At 43.8% G+C, this 17,963-nt stretch overlaps 1 protein-coding gene across 3 annotated transcripts in view; it reads left to right on the forward strand.

Annotated features, from left to right (window-relative positions):
* The window catches only part of abcc1 (ATP binding cassette subfamily C member 1 (ABCC1 blood group)), a 49,624-nt gene that overhangs the window by 20,709 nt on the left and 10,952 nt on the right, over window positions 1-17,963 (forward strand). For 2 of the 3 annotated variants that reach the window (XM_019358365.2, XM_005461613.4), the window contains exons 14-24: window positions 685-772; window positions 885-954; window positions 1,279-1,405; window positions 10,604-10,780; window positions 11,429-11,596; window positions 12,556-12,730; window positions 12,890-12,950; window positions 13,026-13,149; window positions 13,251-13,458; window positions 15,240-15,550; window positions 15,684-15,883. In XM_019358365.2, coding sequence (XP_019213910.1) covers window positions 685-772; window positions 885-954; window positions 1,279-1,405; window positions 10,604-10,780; window positions 11,429-11,596; window positions 12,556-12,730; window positions 12,890-12,950; window positions 13,026-13,149; window positions 13,251-13,458; window positions 15,240-15,550; window positions 15,684-15,883 — 1,709 coding nt within the window. The remainder of the gene's footprint in view (window positions 1-684; window positions 773-884; window positions 955-1,278; window positions 1,406-10,603; window positions 10,781-11,428; window positions 11,597-12,555; window positions 12,731-12,889; window positions 12,951-13,025; window positions 13,150-13,250; window positions 13,459-15,239; window positions 15,551-15,683; window positions 15,884-17,963) is intronic. The other variant, XM_013265124.3, reaches the window with a different exon arrangement.

Genomic DNA, 17,963 nt, shown 5'->3' on the forward strand with positions numbered 1-17,963 from the left:
CGTTCTGTCCGCGCGGAGCACAAAGAATGAATCCGACGGAGTTACGGCCTGGTCCGGCACGGTGGGGGTCAGCCATGTCTCCGTGAAGCACAGAATGTTGCAGTCCCTCATGTCACGTTGGAAGGTGACTCTTGCTCTTAGGTCATCGAGTTTGTTCTCCATGGATTGTACGTTGGCCAGTAGGATACTGGGCAGTGGTGCGCGATGCGCCTGCTGTCTCAGTCTGTTCCTAATGCCAGCGCGTTTCCCCCGGCGCTTCTTTGTTCTAGCGGCCCGTCCTTTGTTGTTCTCCGCGCCGCGTAGAATCTCTGGCGGCCAGGATGGGTCAGGTTTAAAAGTGTCCAAGATAAGATGTGCAACCTTGTCACCGATGTTTACAAGTGATCTGCCGTCGTATACTATAAGACTAGAGGATTTTGGAATGTAAACCAGTGCAAAAAATAAATAAAAAACAAGAAAAGTGGATAGTCGGAGCGGAGCGGTCAGGAAGGTGTCTGGACGTGGCCGCGCCATCTCCTCACTCTGTCACAAAATCCAATCAAGAATATTATATTCACATGAATATAAATTGTGGTTTGGGGCCTTTTTTCCTCTAATGTGTTAGTTGTACTAAACAAGCACTTCTGACTTGGCAGTCTGCAGCACCTTTGCACTCTGACAGTTTCCCACCCTGTCTGTCCTCAGGCCAGCGTGTCCCTGAAGAGACTCAGGGTGTTTCTGTCACACGAGGAGCTGCAGGTGGACAGTGTGGAGCACAAAGCAGCAGAAGGCTGTGAGTCCTCTTTCCTGGAGTACCCATATACTCTAATCCAGAGACACAGCCATGTGTACAGCTTTACTACACACAGTAGGTTAACCTATTCATTGTTCTCCTCTCCGTCCAGCCCAGTACAGCATCTCTGTGACCGACGGGGTTTTCACCTGGTCCAGAACCGAATCACCAACACTCAAGAGGTGTGTGTGTGTGTGTGTGTGTGTGTGTGTGTGTGTGTGTGTGTGTGCTTCATCTGTGACTTTCAGTTGCAGTGTGTGATTCTATGGTTACCTTTTGCTTGTGCTCTGAAACACTAACACAACCCTGTATGACAAAGTGAGGTAATGTGTCAGTCATCCACACCCAGCTGGACCTCCCAGCAGCCACTGGTGTACCTCAATTTAAATAGTTATAAACCAGAAAAAAAGACTCTTCCTTAATCAGTTCTGTAAAGAGTCTGTCATTAATACTGAACGTGAATGCTGCTTACATGCAGCTGAACTGTACTGACTGTCTTTGTTCAGGCTGAATATAAATATCCCAGAAGGCTCTCTGGTTGCTGTGGTGGGACACGTGGGCTCGGGAAAGTCCTCGCTGCTCTCGGCACTTCTTGGAGAGATGGACAAACTTGAAGGATCTGTCACTGTTAAGGTGAATACACACACACACACACACACACACACACACACACACAGATCTCTCTGTCTGCTGCTTTTTCTACATGGAGAATTCCCATTAGATTTCCATGGCTGTGCTGTTCCAATATCTGTGTCTTCATACATCAGTCATCCAGTAGGTTTTATGCTGATGTCAGCATTTGTTAGATGGAAATCTAGTGTGGTATATGCCTGGAAACTGCAGTGTAGGTGACATACAGCTGGTGTCATAAGCCCCGCCCTCTGTTCAACAATGGTCATTTACAGTGGACATGGATATCCTCTTTTACTCTCCTTTTAAACCATCTGTCTAAAATGTGAACACTGGCATTCTTGAAAGAGTGACCTTTGACCTTTAGATGCAGATGTTGAGCTGTCCAGTTGGCTCTTCAGTGTTGCACCATGTGTTTATTGAGTGGCTGTTTGGCTGTTTTGGTTTCTCCAGTACAGAGGCCTGAGGACCAGAGATGGGCAGTAACGCGTTACTGTAATCTGATTACTTTTTTCAAGTAACGAGTAATGTAAGGGATTACTATTGCAAAAACGGTAATTAGATTACCGTTACTTTCACGTAGGAACGCTGCGTTACTGCGTTACTAAAACCGTGATTTTTTGCGAGAATGTCTCATGACAGTGACGTAAGCGAGTGCGACGTTCGTGACAACAGCTGTGTGCAGATCAACAATGGACGATATATCCAGTACGGGAGAGAGTATGAGCGTGCAGCGTTTAAAGCGTGGAAGTACTGACCTTATTTTGAGTTTGATTCCATAAAAAGTGACAAAAACATTAGTGTCCGCTGTGCGTGGGAAGAAAACTTCTTTTTACAGTGAAAAAACCCCTTAACTTCCAAGCAAGCACCGAGTGCGCTACGACTGTAATGGGAAATTCATAGAGAAACTCGCGGAGTCTTCAACTGACCGCTGCGGCACACCTGCACCAGGGTAAACCTCCGCCTACCCCAGTCCTGCTTTACAGGTGAAAATAGAGCAACTAGTCTTTGACTTTATTTATTTTCTGCTGTGTTTTACTTGCATCTATTTGAAAGAGTGAGTGTAAACACAAAAAAATATTTTATTTTATGTGCTGGAATGTGCAGAAAATAGGTTTAAATGTTAAACAAATTTCTTCCAGTCAGAGAATGTTGCATATAATTTAATTTTTGCTTGATGCATAAAGTTAAAAGATTTAAAGTTTTAAAAAGAGACTTTTCCATTTGATTACATTTTATATGATGGATTATGCAGAAAAAGTAGAATTGGGCTGAAAGATCTATCGCTTTATCACCTATTCAGGTTGTAATTCGTGTTTTTAAAAAGTAACTAAGTAACTAAGTAATTAGGGGCGATCGTGGCTCAAGAGTTGGGAGTTCGCCTTGTAATCGGAAGGTTGCCGGTTCGAGCCCCGGCTTGGACAGTCTCGGTCGTTGTGTCCTTAGGCAAGACACTTCACCCGTTGCCTACTGGTGGTGGTCAGAGGGCCCGGTGGCGCCAGTGTCCGGCAGCCTCACCTCTGTCAGTGCGCCCCAGGGTGGCTGTGGCTACAACGTAGCTTGCCATCACCAGTGTGTGAATGTGTGTGTGAATGGGTGGATGACTGGATATGTAAAGCGCTTTGGGGTCCTTAGGGACTATTAAAGCGCTATATAAATACAGGCCATTTACCATTTACCATAATTAATTACTTTTGAAAATAAGTAATCAGTAAAGTAACAGGATTACTTTTGGGGGGAAATAATCAGTAATTAGTAACTGATTACTTTTTTCAAGTAACTTGACCAACACTGCTGAGGACTACTTGCTGCACTGCGCAGCATACACTATGATATGAAGCTTGTGTTTGGAAGTTTGTTTTTTTTCCCTTAGGATTCCCCGGGGGCGTGGCTTGTCTGGGGGTGTGGTTGGGTCTGAAGAGCACTGAGATATTGTGCTTTGAGAAATTTCTCCTGAATTTTCTGAGAGGCTGAAGAAGCCTCTTGGATGAGAGGTGGAACATCTTCATGAAACTTAAAGAAGTCAAGTCGCTTCATTTCTGAGCTCCTTAGACTGCCATGACCCGGCTGACGGAGGACCCGGCTGACGGAGGACCCAGGCAGACAGCCAGCACAGAATATTTGATCGTGTACAAAATGTTACGTTCTTTGTCTAGGCGTGTATGAACGCAACAAGAAGTTGGCCCACTCACACACCACCCAACTAAGTACACAAACCACAATATCTTCTAAAAGTGCTGAGCAGCCATTTATTTTCTTCAGCAGTGAGCAGTGCCAAAAATAACAAACAAAACTCCCTACTGGTCCCTATGCTTTCCTACACAAAATAAACACCAACCAAAAGACAATCCACTTACCTAACTTTCTAACAAAAAACAGGAGAAAACTTAATCAACAAAAATGGCTTCTCACGCCTACTAGGCTGCTGCAGTGAAGAATATGTACAAAGTGAACAAAATACACGATTGCTACTTGACAAGACTATTTACAACTATTTACAAACTAAGATTCTAACACCAGACACACGAGTGGAACATGGCGGATACACAGACAGACCAGCCACCACAAAGACAGAAGACGCAACTTAAATACACACAGAAACACAGGGAGATTACACACAGGTGGGGAACACAGCTGGGAATAATCAACCAGACGAGACAGAGGTAAAACTGAACACACTCACATGAGACGCAGACCTTCACAATAAAACAGGAAACGAGAACACTACACCAAGACGCAGACCTGACACTGACAGAATGACACATGGACCCTGAACTAAACTAAACGTGAGATACAACCGAGAACAAAATCCTTAAACATGACATAAAACAAAACACTGACAACATTAAATCATAACAAAAAGCACCAGCACCTTTGATAAGTGATGGATGGAAGGATGCACAACAATGTGTTACAATGAAACTCTTTTTCACAGCAGCTTATTGAATAAATAAAATAAAGAATAAAGGACATATTTAACCACCTAACATTTAACCATTGTAGAGTCAGATCATGCCCCTGTACTTTTAGATCTTGCGTTTCCTTTTTACCAATCAGAATACCCACCCTGGAAATTAGACAGGACTCTCCTGGCAGATGAGGGTTTCTGTGAAACGATATAAAAAAAAAAATAGATGATTTTCTATTTTTCAATCAGAAAGATAATGTTTCACCTTCCCTCTTATGGGAAGCATTAAAGGCCGTAATCAGGGGAGAAATCATCTCATATTCGTCTAGAAAAAATAAAATGAATCAAATTAGGCAAGAGGAACTAATTAAAACCATCTCTATGTTAGATGCTCAGTACTCTGCTTCTCCTTCTCCTGAGCTTTATAAAAGGAAGCTAGATCTCCAAACACAATACAATTTGCTGTCAACTGAAAAAACTGAACGTCTTCTGTTAAAATCACGAGGTTATGTATATGAGCACGGCGACAAAGCCGGACGTTTATTAGCACACCAACTTAAATGCCGCTCAGCCGCACAACAAATCACACAAATACGAAAAGATGGTGAGCTAACAATTGACCCTGAAGAAATTAAAGAAACTTTCACTACATTTTATTCAAATCTATATACATCTGAGACTACAAGTGATTGCTCTGATATGGAGCATTTCTTTAACAATCTTCAGGTTCCTCTTATAACAGTGGCCCATAGGACTGAAACTGAACTTCCACTCAGTCATGTAGAAATAGGTACTGCAATAAAGGCGATGCAGAATGGCAAGGCAGCGGGCCCTGATGGGTATCCCATTGAGTTTTATAAAAAATTTCTGACAAGCTAACAACAATTTTACTTGACGTCTTTAATGATTCTTTGCCTCGTGGGTCACTTCCACAGACAATGACTGAAGCATCTGTTTCTCTCTTGCTGAAATCAGGTAAAGACAGCACAGAGCCTGGTTCACTCCTAAACTGTGATGTAAAAATCTTGGCTAAGGCTCTTGCCCTACGCCTAGAAACCACAATCCATAACGTAATATCTGCTGACCAAACTGGCTATATCCCAGTCCGTCACTCATTTACGAATGTCCGTCGGCTCCTAAATGTCATCCACTCTCCTGCATCCAGCGTGGTGCCTGAGGTGGTTATCACGCTGGATGCAGAGAAAGCATTTGATAGGGTGGAATGGGGTTATTTATTCGCTTGTTTAAAAAAATTCGGGCTTTCAAATGAATTAAAAGTCTGTCTGGGTCTTTGGTTGATTAATAGGCTGGTGTGAAAAATTGCTGCCACACCGCCCCCTCGGCCTGTGCTTCGAGGTTTCTGGTAGTTAGAGTGACTCGGGGGTGTTGATTCATTTAAACTAACATAATCATCCTGCTGCAACCAGGTTTCTGTAAGGCAGAGTAAATCGATTTGTTGATCAATTATTAAGTCATGTACTAACAGAGACTTGGAGGAGAGAGACCTAATATTTAATAATCCACATTTCACTGTTTTACTCTTTGGTTCAGATGTGGATACTGTATTGTTCTTTCTTTGTGATTTTTTATGTTTAAGTTGTTTATTGCTGGTTTTTGGTTTGTTTTTTGTCTGTTTGGGAGCTGACACAGTCTCTATGGAGATGGGTTTTTGGGGGGGTAGCAGGAGGAGAGAAGCTGCAGAGAGGCGTGTAAGACTGCAACTCTGCTTCCTGGTCCCAACTCTGGATAGTCATATTTTGGGGGGTTTAATAAATTGGTCCATATTTCTAGAAATGAGAGCTGCTCCATCCAAAGTGGGATGGATGCCGTCTCTCCTAACAAGACCAGGTTTCCTCCAGAAGGTTTGCCAATTATCTATGAAGCCCACATCGTTTCTGGGACACCACTCAGACAGCCAGCAATTTAAGGAGAACATGCGGCTAAACATGTCACTCCTGGTCTGATTGGGGAGGGGACCAGAGAAAACTACAGTAAAAGCGAATGCTATCCTGTTAACGATCTGGCTCTTCAAATACAGAGCAGTGCTACACCTTTCAAAACCGCTAAAAACAGCTTTAAATAGCTAGGCATTAATATAACAAGAGATTTGCATAATCTCTATGAAGAAAATTTCTGTCCGTTACTTGAAAAGGTCAAATCAGACTTAAAGAAATGGAAGCCACTTCATTTATCGTTGGCTGGGAAGGTAAATTGTATAAAAATGAATATACTCCCCAAGTTTATCTGTTTCAGTGTATCCCACTTTACCTTCCAAAATCATTTTTTAAATCTGTTGATAAAGCTCTGATCTCATTTATATGGGATGGGGAAAAACCTAGAATACGCCTGGATCTGTTACAGAGACCTAAAAACCTAGACGGCTTAGCCCTTCCAAATTTTCGCCATTACTATTGGGCCTCAAATGTTCAAAAAAATCATATACTGGCTCAATACCCCTGATGAAGACTGGTGCCAAATTGAAGCAGCGTCTTGCATCTCCACTTCTCTTAGAGCCTTGGTCACCTCCAGCCTTCCAATTTCCTCACGGCAGCACACCACCAGTCCTATAGTTAACAACACCCTCAAAATATGGGCTCAATTTCGAAAGAACTTTGGGTTTGAAAATCTTCTCCATTTAACCCCTATACACAATAATCACCTTTTCCTTCCCCCCAGATTAGACTCTGAATTTGCTCTGTGGCAGAGACGAGGCCTCCATAACTTCTCTGACATGTATATAGACGGTGTCTTGGCAAGTTTTCAGGATTTGTCACACAAATTTGACTTCCCTCGGTCCAGCTTATTTAGATACTTTCAAGTTCGCCACTTCCTTCAGCATCATAACCCCGACTTTCCAAATATAATTCCATCTACTGCTCTAGATGATCTGTTGAAACTGACATTTAAGCCTAAAGGCCTTATCTCAAGAATTAGTAATTGTATAGCCTCCTTTAAGAATATGTTAAGGGTTCAATGTTGAGAGAGGAATCCATAAATAACCACAGATCCAGCCGGGTGGTGCAGTTAGACGGCATTTTAATGAATTACACATGTGTGAGTTCAACAACCCAATCAGTATTGAACTGCTTACCAAAAGTCAAAACAAAGACTTTATAGAGGTGAGAATTGTACCGCCCCCTCTTCTGTTGCTAGGCAGATTTAATACAGCATACGTCAGCCTAAACCACAAATGTTCTGTCAACAACCTTTAACATAGTTTTAAAAGAACATAGTCTTCGGGTCGGTGCCTCCCCTCAGCTCGTCTTCGCTGTCGCTTATCTCCTGGGACATCTGTTGCACTTCCTCTAAGTACGTCGGCACAATTCTGCACTTGCAGCAAAAATACATCTTCACTTCTGCCCTACCAAAATAGATCTACTATGGTGTGTATGTGTGTGTGCGTGCACGTGCGGGGGCGCGTGCGTGCTGTGTACTGGGTACGTGTCGTGACCTCTCTATTTGTGTCTGTATGTGTGTGTATGTCTCATAGATCTCATAGATCTCATATTTTATATTACAGACGTCTTTAATTACAACTGCACAGATTCTAGGCCTCTTAGCTCCTACGAATTTCGATAAATTTACCATAACGGCTCCAACCGATAAAGTCTCTGACTTTTTTGCAATCAATTCACCGGAGCAGCTCCAACCGTTCCGTCCAGATTTCTAGTCCTAAGTTAATTTACAGGTAGCCAAAAAAGCGCAACATAGAGGCTCCAACCCCTAGCAATTTCGGAGGTTCCCAAGTTCTCCCCCGCTGTCGACGGTACTATCCCTACTCTTCAGGGTAGGTCAAGGGTCGGCGTCCTGCCCAGGCGCAAGCGTTACCAAGGAGAAAAATGCGCTTCTTAACAGACGCCGCTGTCGTTCTACAAAGATTTAGAATAATTTGAACCAACAATCTACACTCCCACACAGGAGTAAGAATCAGGCAGACCTATCCTTGTGGACATAGGGGCTCCAACCCACAAAATGACCATCACAAAATAGATTCCATGACCAATAGGGCTCCAACCCACAAAACAACCAAATTCCCTACCACACTAAATTAGCAGCTCCAACTGCTTTAATTCTCTCAACGGCTCCAACCGTTCTTAATTCTCTCAGCGGCTCCAACCGCTTTTAACTTTCTCAGTACTGTACTTTATTACTTTCATTATCACCAAAATCAAAACAGACTTTCACCAGTAATTTTCAGTGAGTAGACTTTTAATTTGACATGCCCAATGTGACACCTTTTGGAAATATATTTCAACAGGCAGTGTCTTACCTTTAAATGCCCCGGGGAATGCCTGCTCACTTTCACCACTGATTACCGTCTGCCCGTCCAATTACCACGGACCCCGGATCTCTCCATCTACCCCAACACTCCCTCTCTCTCACCGGAACGAGCCCCCAAATGTTAAGGGTTCAATGTTGAGAGAGGAATCCATAAATAACCACAGATCCAGCCGGGTGGTGCAGTTAGACGGCATTTTAATGAATTACACATGTGTGAGTTCAACAACCCAATCAGTATTGAACTGCTTACCAAAAGTCAAAACAAAGACTTTATAGAGGTGAGAATTGTACCGCCCCCTCTTCTGTTGCTAGGCAGATTTAATACAGCATACGTCAGCCTAAACCACAAATGTTCTGTCAACAACCTTTAACATAGTTTTAAAAGAACATAGTCTTCGGGTCGGTGCCTCCCCTCAGCTCGTCTTCGCTGTCGCTTATCTCCTGGGACATCTGTTGCACTTCCTCTAAGTACGTCGGCACAATTCTGCACTTGCAGCAAAAATACATCTTCACTTCTGCCCTACCAAAATAGATCTACTATGGTGTGTATGTGTGTGTGCGTGCACGTGCGGGGGCGCGTGCGTGCTGTGTACTGGGTACGTGTCGTGACCTCTGTATGTGTGTGTATGTCTCGTCTGTCTGTGCGTGCACAGAGTGTGCATCTGCTCTCTGAACAGTTTCACTTCTGCAAAAGCATGGCTTGCAGACGCATTTCCTGTCAGCCTGCAGTCAGCTTCTCCCCCACTGAAGACTTCAGTATAAGAATACAAAAACATTCAAAAACCTTTAAATTATAGATTCAACTCAACAATTTAAAGTGGTTCTTACTGGACCTATAATAAAGACTTATATAATACCAATATATTTGAACATCTGAATGCATCTGAATGCAACATCACTCTCAATCATGAAATGTTAATGATGATTATACTAATAGCAGCAAATAATAGCAGGAAAATATTTCTATTCTTCACAAATATAACAATGGCAAAGATCAGAGCAGCCTGGGAGAATGAGCTGGGGGTGGACTTAGAGGGGGAGACGTGGGAGAGCGCTCTTTTAAGAGTAAACAACAGCACTTTTTGTGCTAAATTAAACATCATACAGTTCAAGATTCTACACCGCATTCACTACTCCAAGGCAAGATTGGCCAGAATATTTCCAAACATAGATGCAAGCTGTGAGAGATGTAGAAATCCCTCTGCAGATCTAACACATATGTTTTGGTCATGTCCTACTTTAAAAGCCTGCTGGTCAACAATTTTCAATACGCTGTCCGAAGCATTGAATGTTGAGCTTTAACCCAATGCAGTTATGGGTATATTTGGTGTCACAGAGAGAGGACATAGAACATTAAGGAAGAGTCATAAAAACATAATCGCTTCTACTACACTGCTTGCACGCAGAAGGATATTGTTGCATTGGAAGTCAAAAAAGCCACCCACAGCAGCTTTGTGGTTTAGTGACCTGACACAATTTATACAGCTGGAAAAGATAAAGCACGCTCTCAAGGGGTCGAAGGAGAGATTTTTTGTTGTTTGGGATACATTGCTAAAACCTTTAGAGAAAATTAAAACCATACCCACCTGAAAGAGGCTTGACAGCTGCCGTAAATCCTTGTTTTTGTGTGTGACTGGGATTAATTTTGTGCAAAATATCGCCCTTTAAGTGCACATCTTCAAATATGGTGAATTTCTTTGTACTTCATTTAAATTCATTTTATTCATTAACTCATTTTATTGATTTATTTATTTACTTTTTCCCCTCTGGATCGGTGTCCAATATGTTCTTGGGGTGGGGTAAATATGTAAAAAGGAGCATTGTGGCCCTTTGTACTACATTGTATTACAAAAAAAGAAAAAAGAAAAAAGAATAAAGGACATGGCAGTGGCCACTTTATAATCGCACAGAATGTAGGCGCTGCTGACTAAATAGATAATAAATAACAGGCAGTCTTATTGTTTAATTAAATGTCCAATGAGTGTAAGGTGTGCTTGTCCTTTGCCCTGCAGGGTTCTGTGGCGTACGTTCCCCAGCAGGCCTGGATCCAGAATTCCTCTTTAAAAGACAACATAATCTTTGGTCATGAGAGGAGACAGTCCTGGTATCAGCATGTGGTGGAGGCATGTGCCCTTCAGCCTGACCTTGAGATACTTCCTGCAGGAGATGACACTGAGATAGGAGAGAAGGTATGAGCCCGTAGTACACGTCTTTGTGTGTAAAACAATGTCGACACAAAACAAGTTAGTCTCAGAAAACATAAAAGAGTTTTCGCTCTGCAGTCCTATGAAAACATCGTTACTACGTCTTACTTATTAAGAGGTGAGTAAAAGCCAAGTTTTGCTATTTAAATGCACTTTTCTGCAGTTAACTGAGCATGTGTTGTGTCGGTTTGTGGTATTGTATTAAACCACACCTGAACACCCGAGGCCAGTCTTCCCAGGAGTGCACATCCCAGCAACTTGTTATCGAGGTCAGACGGTACAATGGGAAAAGGAAAACCCAAGAACTACATGTCAGACTGCAGGCCTCAGTCAGTGTGTTAAATGTTAGTGAGATCATCACCGTACGATTAGCAGACTCAACGGGTACTTGGAGGAGATGCCCGATAAAGCTTTGACATGGATGTGACCCCCAGGAATTCACAGGGAACTGGTTTCTTGTTGAGGCGTCTGGTTAGTGAGCGAGACCATAGACTGTAGTTTGGACAGACTTGTCGGTGTGTCACTGAGTCTTTTGTTGCTGTTTGATGAGACTCTGTAGCATGCACTGGCAGCATTTCTACAATGATGAGCTAGCCTGCTAAACTGTCTGCCTCTGCCCGTCTGTCTGTGCAGGGAGTGAACCTGTCAGGAGGTCAGAAGCAGCGGGTGAGCCTGGCCAGGGCCGTCTACTGTGATCGTGCCGTCTACCTGCTAGATGACCCGCTGTCTGCTGTCGATGCTCACGTAGGGAAACACATCTTTGATCAAGTCATCGGCCCACAGGGACTGCTGAAGGACAAGGTTTGTGTTTGACTGAGTCATATACATATACCCAGGATCATGACTGGGATCCTGTGTGTCCTTCACAGTGCTACTGACTTTGGACTACAACACTGGCACTTTGCTTGTACGGGACTGTGCAAAATTCTCGAGCCACCCGTCTTTCCTTTATATTTTTCTAGAAACTTGGAAATGTTTGCAGCACTTTATTGAAACTGAATGTGAAAGGGTGTAGGACGAGCCTTGTTCTTCTACAAAGCGTGAACTCTTTTAGTTCCCAGGACTAACTGTTGGCAGTCCAAAGCTCCTTGGATGTTGGCTTCAGCGAGCAGTAAATCAGCTGCTCTCAGCTCCAGCGTCAGCTCTCTGCTAATGGTTCCCACATTTCTTATCCTTACTGTTCTTTTGCTGTGTCAGCCTTAATTCTTTTTTTAAAGACACTGCACAGCATCCAGAGATAAGTTCTGGGCTAAAGTCAACCTTCTTGGTTCCAAACTGTTTTTCTGCCAGTCAAACTGGGACATCGCGGCGTTTTTCTGCTCACTGAGCAGCCTCCGTGTTCATCCCTTGAGTTTATGTGAATTTTAGTCTTGAATCATTCATAGATCAGTGTTTAAAAAGTATCCCCATGAATAACACTGACCTTGTTGTAAAATCTGACCCAAAGGCGACATGTCGCTAAATGCAATGGCCCAGGTTCAAATCCCACCCGGGGCCTTTCACTCACTCTCACCCTGTTTCACTCTGCTATCAAAAAGGCCCAAAAATATTGTGTTAAAAAACAACTCCTCTGGCTTCTTACAGGTAAAACCTAAGAGACTGTGGTGGTTTAAGGCTTGTGCACAGTACTGTAGATTGTATGAAACTATCCAAACCACTTAAGTTGATCCAAATGTAAAGCTGTTTTAGTTGTTGGAATGTCTCGCAGCAGCATAAATGCTTTTAGACCACGTTTACTAACTGTGTGTAGCCATGTACAGACTCGTGTGCTGGTCACCCACGGCTTGAGCTACCTGCCCCAAGCTGACTTGATCCTGGTCATGATGAAGGGGGAGATCTCAGAGGTGGGCTCGTACCAGCAGCTCATGGCCACAGAGGGAGCCTTTGCCGAGTTCCTGCGAACGTACGCTGCAGTCGACAAAACTGATAATAGCGGTGAGGAGTGTGTTGTGTTGCTGTGTAGCGTAGCACCGTGCAGTGTTTTGAGTAGTAGTTCTGTTAAGATAAAGTCTGATCATTATTTTAGCTGCAGCAAACATGTATGATAGTCTTCTCAGATCGACTTCCTGTTTTAAATTTCCTTCCTTCATTTAGAGCCTGTGCCAAACAGCAGCATCCAACGACTGGAGAACGGCAGCGTGTCCACTCCTGCTGGGTGAGTGATTTAGGGTAAGGGTCTTGGGGGAGCTGGGGTGTCTCACTTAACCACAGAAGTGTCCTTCTGTTTAAGCAGCAGTCCAGGCGTCTGCACTGCATCCAAACAGTCAACCAAAGCAGATGAGGAGCTGAGCAACAAGCCCAAGAATCCAGAGGTGGGGAAGCTGACGGAGGCTGACAAGGCCAGCACTGGGCAGGTGTGTGGATCTGCACGTGGTCACATGTATAAATGCAAACATTTCTGTATAATGTGTCTATGTTCAGTCTGAGATCACAGTGGCTCTCCTGTCCTCTGCAGGTTAAGCTGTCTGTCTTCTGGGCCTATTTTAAGTCCATCGGAGTGCTTCTGTCCTGCATCAGTCTTCTGCTGTTTCTTGCCCATCACCTGCTCTCCCTGTTCTCCAACTACTGGCTGAGTCTGTGGACTGATGACCCTGTGGTTAATGGCACGCAGCCTAACAGACTAATGAGACTGGGGGTGTATGGTGCCTTTGGCCTGTCTCAGGGTGAGCATGACAGGAGGAAAAACTCATGTTTTTGTCTGGTCCAGAAAGTGAGGCAACACCAAAGGTAGCCATTGTACACACCACGATGAAAAAGCCCCTTTGCTTTTTCCTGCTCATCGTTTCTTAAACAAACAGCACACAAATGTTAGGTGGCCAGTCCAACACAGGCCTGACATGTGTGCTTACTTAATCACATGTCTGTAAGAAGCTAGAGCACCAAAGGACACACAAACTCCATGTAGGTGCCACCGGACAGCGATGGAGGGACACTGATGTGGTGTCAGCTCACAGAGCAGGGTGACCGTGTTCACCACCCGTTGACTAATATGCTTAGTTAACCCTGCAGCACGCCCTTGGTCCTACTCTGTCACAGCTGAGATGGGGTCCAGTGGGGCTGTTTGATATAACGATATATATTGGATGATGATATGAAAACGTCTGATGGGTCTGTCTAGCACAAACCCCTCGCTGAAACAATCAGAGACAATTCTACTATAATGGCAAAAAGCATTGGACACCAGGCTGAACTCTGGGTAGTGTCGTGCACGAGGGAGAGAACTGTGACGAGCGCTGTTCCTGCCGCTCGAACCCCAGTCACTCCCAGTTAGCTCCCTCGTAGCACTGCTCTTTATTGTGGTTACATGAATATGCATAGGTTCATTAACATATGACATCATACACGGGCATACATGCGAACAAAGAGTACCAGTCTGTGTATACGTGTAGGTATGCGTGCGTGTGTGTGTGTGTGTGTGTGTGTGTGTGTGGGTGGGTGGGTGGGTGGGTCAAGATGTGACCCTGTGAATGACTCCCCTAAATCTGCTGGGCCTGGAAGTCCAGCAGTTCATCTATACAAAAGGCACTTATACTTAAGCAGATACAGAGTAGGTGTCCTCCTATACCATAAATCAGTAAGAGAAGGTACGACCTCTCTCATGACCTTAGGATGTGTGTGTATGCCAGAACACTCTGGAAGGCACACAGTGTCTTTGCAGCCTACTAAGGATCAAACCTCTATCATCATGCAATCGATTATATACCGCTAAGCATATATGAGTAAATATTTCTAAGCATAAATGACAATCCACCAATATAAACCTGACAACGTCTATCGTTTCATATTACACTATCGTTTGTTGGGCTGCCTCTGTAGCATGGACATGGTTTGGTTATGAAAAGTCTGACACAGACCAGAAAACTGTACGATGCAAATTATGCAGCAAACCGGTCCAGCACCACAGACTCGAACATGACAAACCTCTGCTACCACCAACACAACAGTCACGTGACAGAGTGTGGAGAGAGTTTATGGATGAGAAGCAAAAAGAGCCATCAGGTGCTCCAAATACATCTTAGACTCAAATGTAAAACAAAACCAGGCTTTTCCCCGCAGCACGCCGTCTAATAAATACTCACAAAGAAAATGCCGGCTGTTACAACTTATGTGTAAAAGTGTATAGCTTCATGCATCGGTCAAAACACTCGACTCCAGGTACACGACGCCCAGCTGAAACACTTCACACAGGTCGAGAGATTCACAGAATTTACAGAAAGTGTAACATTTTTAGGATACATTTTGTTGTCGGGACGATAAATGTCTTATCAGGATATGAGAGTTTGGTCATATCGCACAGCCGTAGGGTCCAGGCCCCCTTTCCCCAACTCGTTCCCCTCAGTTATAAACTCAGGTCTGTTTTGTGTGTGTTGCTGGATGCAGGTGTGTTCTTCACACAGAAATATACAAGTCATGATATTGTGCAAACTCCTCTACTGTCCTTCAGGTGTGGCTGTCTTTGGATACTCCCTGTCCATGTCCATTGGGGGTGTTCTGGCGTCCCGGTACCTCCACCAGTCCATGCTGTACGATGTCCTGCGCTCACCTATGTCCTTTTTTGAGCGAACCCCCAGTGGTAACCTGGTCAACCGCTTTGCCAAAGAGATGGACACCATTGACACGCTGATCCCCAGCATTATTAAGATGTTCCTGGGCTCCATGTTCAACGTGCTGGGCTCTTGTGTTATCATCCTGATTGCCACACCTCTAGTCAGTATCATCATTCCTTTCCTGGGTCTGCTCTATTTTTTTGTACAGGTGAGTTTGAAAAGGCAAACCGATGGTGAAGTGTCAGTATCTTCCAGTATTATCCCCACAGTACCACGCCTCCCCGCACTGCACTGTAATTCTGACTATATAAGTCACATGTGTCCATCCTTGTTCTGTCCAGAGGTTTTATGTGGCGTCATCTCGCCAGCTGAAGCGTCTGGAGTCAGTCAGTCGTTCCCCGATTTACACCCACTTCAATGAAACCCTGCTGGGCACGTCGGTTATCCGAGCCTTCGGTGAGCAGGAGCGTTTCATCCATGAGAGTGACCAGCGCGTGGACCATAACCAGAAGGCTTACTATCCCAGCATAGTGGCTAACAGGTCAGGGAGGCTGCTGTCATACACTCTCACTGCACCACCTGCTGCAACAATTTACACCTTTTAGGCTGAATGTCCCTAAATTAGATCTCTCTGAGGCCGTTCATTGGAGTATTACTGCAGCACCACGAGTACATTATATTCACTTTGGACGTAGAAAAGCTCCATTTACTTTTGCATGCTTTAATTTTCATGTTTCTTTCCAATCTCTGGCTGAAAGGTTAAAAGTCATTTAGCTCCACAGTTTGTTCTGGTTAGTCAGTCAGCAAAACAAGTGAAGGGAACTGCCATATTTATCATACATAAGGTGCACCGGATTCTAAGGCGCATTAAGCAAACAAAACAGTCATTTAAGTCAGACTTTACTCAGCTCATTCTTCTTGCTTCCTAAAGCTTCCTAAGCTAAAGGCCAACGGCTTGAACGTCTTTATAAGAAAACTGGCCTTACTATTCATAAGGATATGTTTAATAACCATGTTCTGTTTTATCAGGAATGTATCAGTCAAACCAAATCTGCCTATTATTCTACCATTGTCTGTTCAAGTGAGAACTCCACCAAGACCCTATTCTCATTATTCAACTCCTTTAACAGGCCACCTGATTCTCTGCCCGCTCATCTCTATTCATCTAACTTCTGCGACTCTCTAATGCTATTCTTCACTGACAAAATTCATAAAATACACCTAGACTTGGTCCCTAATGCCCAATGTAGCTCCTCTGTCTTAATTCCACCCCCTTCTCACTTCCTTTCTGTTTTCCAACTTCCGTCTTTAACTGATATTGCTGATCTCATCCACAAATCAAAGCCTTCTACCTGCCAGCTTGATCCTATCCCCACCGTCCTTGTCAAAGCCTGTCTACCCCCTCTCCTTCCCCTCGTATTTACTATTATCCGCTCTTCACTCACCACTGGAACTGTTCCTGCTTCTTTCAAAGTTGCCGCCATCACCCCAATCCTGAAAAAAACAGGTCTAGATCCCAACAACTTTAACAATTTCCGCCCTATCTCCAATCTACCATTCCTTTCAAAAATTCTGGAAAAAATTGTTGCTTCACAAATCCATCTACACCTAACTGATAATAACCTTTACGAACAGTTCCAGTCTGGTTTCCGTCCCCTGCATAGCACCGAAACTGCTCTTATAAAAATAACAAACGATCTTCTTATGGCAGCTGATTCTGGTCTCCTCTCCAAACTTATTCTCCTTGATCTGAGTGCAGCCTTTGACACCGTCTCTCATCCCATTCTTCTTAGCAGATTAGCTTCTACTGGCCTCTCTCATACTCCATTAGCCTGGTTTAAATCATGCCTGTCTGACCGCACTCAATTCATTCAGTTAAAATCCTTCACTTCTCAGCCTTCTCCTCTATCTACTGGGGTGCCCCAGGGATCTGTCCTCGGTCCCCTCCTTTTCATCATTTACCTTCTTCCACTCTGACACATTTTTCGTAAATATAACATTCAGTTCCACTGCTATGCCGATGACACCCAGCTTTACCTCTCTACCAAACCCGATTCTACTCTTCCTCCACCCTCCCTCACCCTCTGCTTAGCTGAACTCAATTCCTGGTTCTCCTCCAACTTGCTTAAACTCAACAGCAATAAATCAGAACTTCTCCTGGTCGGCACTAAACGATTACTATCCAGAATTAACGATTTTTCTCTCACTATCAATAATTCGTTGGTTCCTATCTCTCCCTCTGTGAAAAGCTTGGGTGCCATTCTCGATAGCACATTATCCTTTAATTCACATATCAATAATGTCACACGTGCAGCACATTTTCAACTCTGTAACATTAATCGCATCCGCCCTTTCCTCACTCCTCATGCCACTGCCATTCTCGTCCATAATCTTGTCATCTCTCGGATTGATTACTGTAATTCATTAATATTTGGTCTCACACAAAAATCTATTAACAAGCTCCAACGTGTCCAGAACTCTGCTGCCCGTATTATTACTAGGACTTCTTCTACCCATCACATCTCCCCAATCCTGAAGCAGCTTCACTGGCTCCCGGTTAAATTTCGCATCCATTTTAAAATAATCCTTTATATATTTAAGGCTATTCATTCTCTCTCTCC

Source organism: Oreochromis niloticus, linkage group LG4 (genome assembly GCF_001858045.2).
Source record: "Oreochromis niloticus isolate F11D_XX linkage group LG4, O_niloticus_UMD_NMBU, whole genome shotgun sequence".
In the NCBI taxonomy this organism is placed as follows: Eukaryota; Metazoa; Chordata; class Actinopteri; order Cichliformes; family Cichlidae; genus Oreochromis; species Oreochromis niloticus.